The following is a 3,443-nucleotide window of genomic DNA, read 5'->3' on the forward strand; positions in this document are numbered from 1 at the left end:
CCTCCTCCTCCAGGGAGGAGGCTGCCGGAGCTTCGACGGCGCGGCCGCCCACCCGGCGCCTTCCCCGGGCCTCGTTCCCTGCAGCGATGACACAGTGGACTTCCGCCCGCCCTCCCCCATCAACCTGCGGCGCAGCATCGAGGAGGCCCTCTGCAGCGAAGCACTGCTGGCGCCCGGCCTCTTCCAGGTCCCAGCCTTCGGGGAAGCTCTGCCTAGCCTCGGCGTCTACCGCACCGCCTCGCTGGGGGCTCAGACCGGGGTCGGGCCCATTGGGAGGTCTGGGGAGGCACCTGGCTCCCCGGCGCCCCGCGAGCTCCCCTCTCCCGGGACCTGGCCCGCGGGCAGCAGCGCCTCCTCCGGCTCGCTGTGCGGACTCTCGCGGGACAGCTCGTCCGTGCTCCTGTGCTCCAGCCCGGACAGGGCCCCACGCTGTCCTCTGGTCTGCGTCCTCAGCCCCCCGCGGCCCTCAGGAAGCAGCCCCAGCCTCCCGGCCTCAGGATCCTACCAGGCCCTGTCCCCACCCTCCCGCGACTCCCCAGAACCTGCTCCTGAGCTGCAGGCCGAAGAGGCCTTGCTGCAGGAGCAATTCCTGGACGCCTGCAGACAGATTGACGAGCTGAGCATGGGCAGCGACACCATAGACCTGTGAAGAGGTGGCCCCCCAGCCACCCCCGATCGCACGCCCCCTTCCGGCGCCTGTTCTGCCCCCCCATCTCCCCACCCGAGACCTGCACACTGTAACCCTTCCCCAATCCTGCCTGGCTCAGATACCTCTCCCGGCTTCCTTTCCCATCCAGAGATCCCTGGATGGGTGGGTCAGCAGCCAGGCTCTGTTGATGGGGAACTAGTGCCACCTTCTCTGGAGCCCCGGGGCGTTGATGCCCTCAGCTGCAATTCTAGGCTGGCAGGGGTCCCACTGTCCTTGGCATTCACCAGCAATAAAGCTCCAAGGTGCTCCACTCCAGACCACCACTTCCCACTCTGGTGCTGAGTGAGAGGGGCTGTCCTTAGAAGACCTCAGGACCCACCACTGTCCCCAGACCCACCTCTGCTACGCCCAGGAATCCCATCCCTGCTGAGTGAGACTCCCATGTCCTCCACATGATCCTTCCCCGTAGAAGGGTCCATGGCCCATCTAGGAGACTCTGCAGCAGTTGGGTGGGAGGTGAGTGCTTTCAGAGTTAATTTATCAATAAAATATTTTCAGAGGAGAAAGGTCTGATGTTCTTGGAAAAGCCTAGATGAGGCAACAGCAGCAGTGGTTCTGTGAGAACAGAAAGAGAAGCAGTGTTTGGGTGGGGTGGGTCCATCTCAGACCCTAGTGACTCCTGACCCAAATGAGTCTTGTCCTCCACATGACCTTTCCCCATAGATGGCTCCATGGCCCATCGGGATGAGCGAAGGTCCTGGGAGTAGCCCCTCGAAGATCCTTCTGACTCCCCAGGAAGTGGCTTTTCAGAGATGGAACACAACCCTGAGAGGTGAGGCAGAAACTCTGCAGTAGTTGGTGGAAATGTCTCTATTCCCAGGGACCTGGCTTCACATCCTGGGGGACAACTGTTTAGGGACTAGTTAGTAGCAAAGTCCTTCATGGAAACGTTGATACGCATCTTAAAAGCATGATCACTTTGAGCTGGGATTCCCAGTAATCTCCCTGCCACATATCTAGAGGAATTCACAGAGACCTTTTGGATTCACAGAAGAAATTGCTCGCTCCATCTACCAACAGGACCTCTTCAAGTCTGCACTCACAACCCTCTTCCCTGGAGAACATTCATCTCCCACAGGTGCAGAGCCTCCCTGGGGAAAGCCTGTCTTCCCCAAGCCCCAGCACCGTCCTACCCACCAAAGCAGAGCTCACAGTGCAGAGACCCATGAATACATCCAGCCACCAGGCACTCTGTAATCCCTCCCTTGTCCAGGGCATTTGGCTCTGAGCGCTGTAGTATGCATTTGTCATTTGGCTCAAATGCAGTAAGTTCAGAGTGGCACTAAAACAGAGTTGTAGATTTTAGAACAAAATTCTGGCAGTGTTTTGGCAGATGTGCTGCACATCACAGGGAGGCCCACAGGGGCACACATACTAGGCTTGAAGTGGAAAAACAGGAATAGGAATGGTTTTTTCTTCCAACTCTGCCCATCAGCTCATGAGGATTTGAGAAGGGAAGCAAGGGAGCGAGGAGGGAGGCAGGCTGGGAGGGGGCGGGGCGCTCAGCAGACCAGGTCTAATGCTCTAGTGGAAGAATTACAGCACTGTTCAGCTTGCCCCTGAAGCTCTGTCTTGGCTGAAGGGAGCATCCAGGGCTTGGAACCTCAGAAGGAGAAGGGCAGTAAGTGAGGATCATAGTAGGGAAGAAAATGAGAGGAGGATAGGGCAGGTACTGCTGAGGGATGAGACCGAGTGGTTCTGACTGTGTCTTCTCCATCACCTGGCTCAGCTTGGCTCAGAAATTCCTGCTGCATCGTCACTCTGGGCTGAGGCCCAGAGAACTGCCATACTCCTAATTACAGGCATATCTCACTGGTGTCGTAGCGGCTGTAGTGGCCCCAGCCTCAGAGCTGCTTTGTGTCATGGAAGGAGTGCTTGCTGTTCTGAGAAATTGTTTCTTTTCTTCCCCACGTACACCTCCATCTGCCTCTGCTCACACTCAACTCCTCTCTGCTGTCTCTTCCTCATTGTAATGCTTGCCAGCTGCTCTCACTCACTCTTCCCACCATGGGTCCTTGAGTTCAGGTACACACCTCCCAGCAAAGCAGTCCAAGACCCACGTACCTCCAGTCACTCTGTCTCTCTGTCTCTCTCTCTTTCTCTCTCTCTCTCTCTCTCTCTCACACACACACACACACACACACACACGTACATACACATAGGCTCCTTTTCTGTCTGGACATTCTGAATGGGGCTGGTGAGTTGGGAGTGGGGTGGGGGAATAGAGCTTGGTGTCCATCAACTCCATCACTTCTTTGATTTTCCTCAGTGAGAATCACCTAAGCCCTTTGAATTGATCAAGAGACTGAGGCTTTGGTAAGACAACCCTTCCCTTTTATCTCATGCCTCAGCCCTTCCTAACCCAAAGCAGTTTCCCAGAAGAGCCTGGGTAGACCAGGACGTAATATATACACCCTCGGTTCCAGTTCTTAGTGTTATAGGAGACTGAGAGACAAACTCATCTTCATTCATTCAATCTCTTTAAAACATTTTATTGAGTTCTTACAATGTGCTAGATGGTGAGAGTAAAAAGGTGACCTAGGTGGACAACGGGAGAAGGCAATGGCACCCCACTCCAGTACTCTTGCCTGGAAAATCCCATGGATGGAGGAGCCTGGTAGGCTGCAGTCCATGGGGTCTCAAAGAGTCGGACATGACTAAGTGACTTCACTTTCACTTTTCACTTTCATGCATTGGAGAAGGAAATGGCAACCCACTCCAGTGTTCTTGCCTG

At 55.6% G+C, this 3,443-nt stretch overlaps 1 protein-coding gene across 1 annotated transcript in view; it reads left to right on the forward strand.

The window, feature by feature from the left end:
* Positions 1-1,211, forward strand: part of PRRT4 (proline-rich transmembrane protein 4) — a 10,215-nt gene extending 9,004 nt beyond the window's left edge. Inside the window, 1 exon segment of the mRNA XM_010831715.1 lies at positions 85-1,211. Coding sequence (XP_010830017.1) covers positions 85-552 — 468 coding nt within the window. The 3' untranslated portion in view covers positions 553-1,211.
* Positions 1,212-3,443: the final 2,232 nt, after the last annotated feature.

The sequence above is a fragment of the Bison bison genome, unplaced genomic scaffold, assembly GCF_000754665.1.
Source record: "Bison bison bison isolate TAMUID 2011002044 unplaced genomic scaffold, Bison_UMD1.0 scf7180017864530, whole genome shotgun sequence".
NCBI lineage: Eukaryota > Metazoa > Chordata > Mammalia > Artiodactyla > Bovidae > Bison > Bison bison.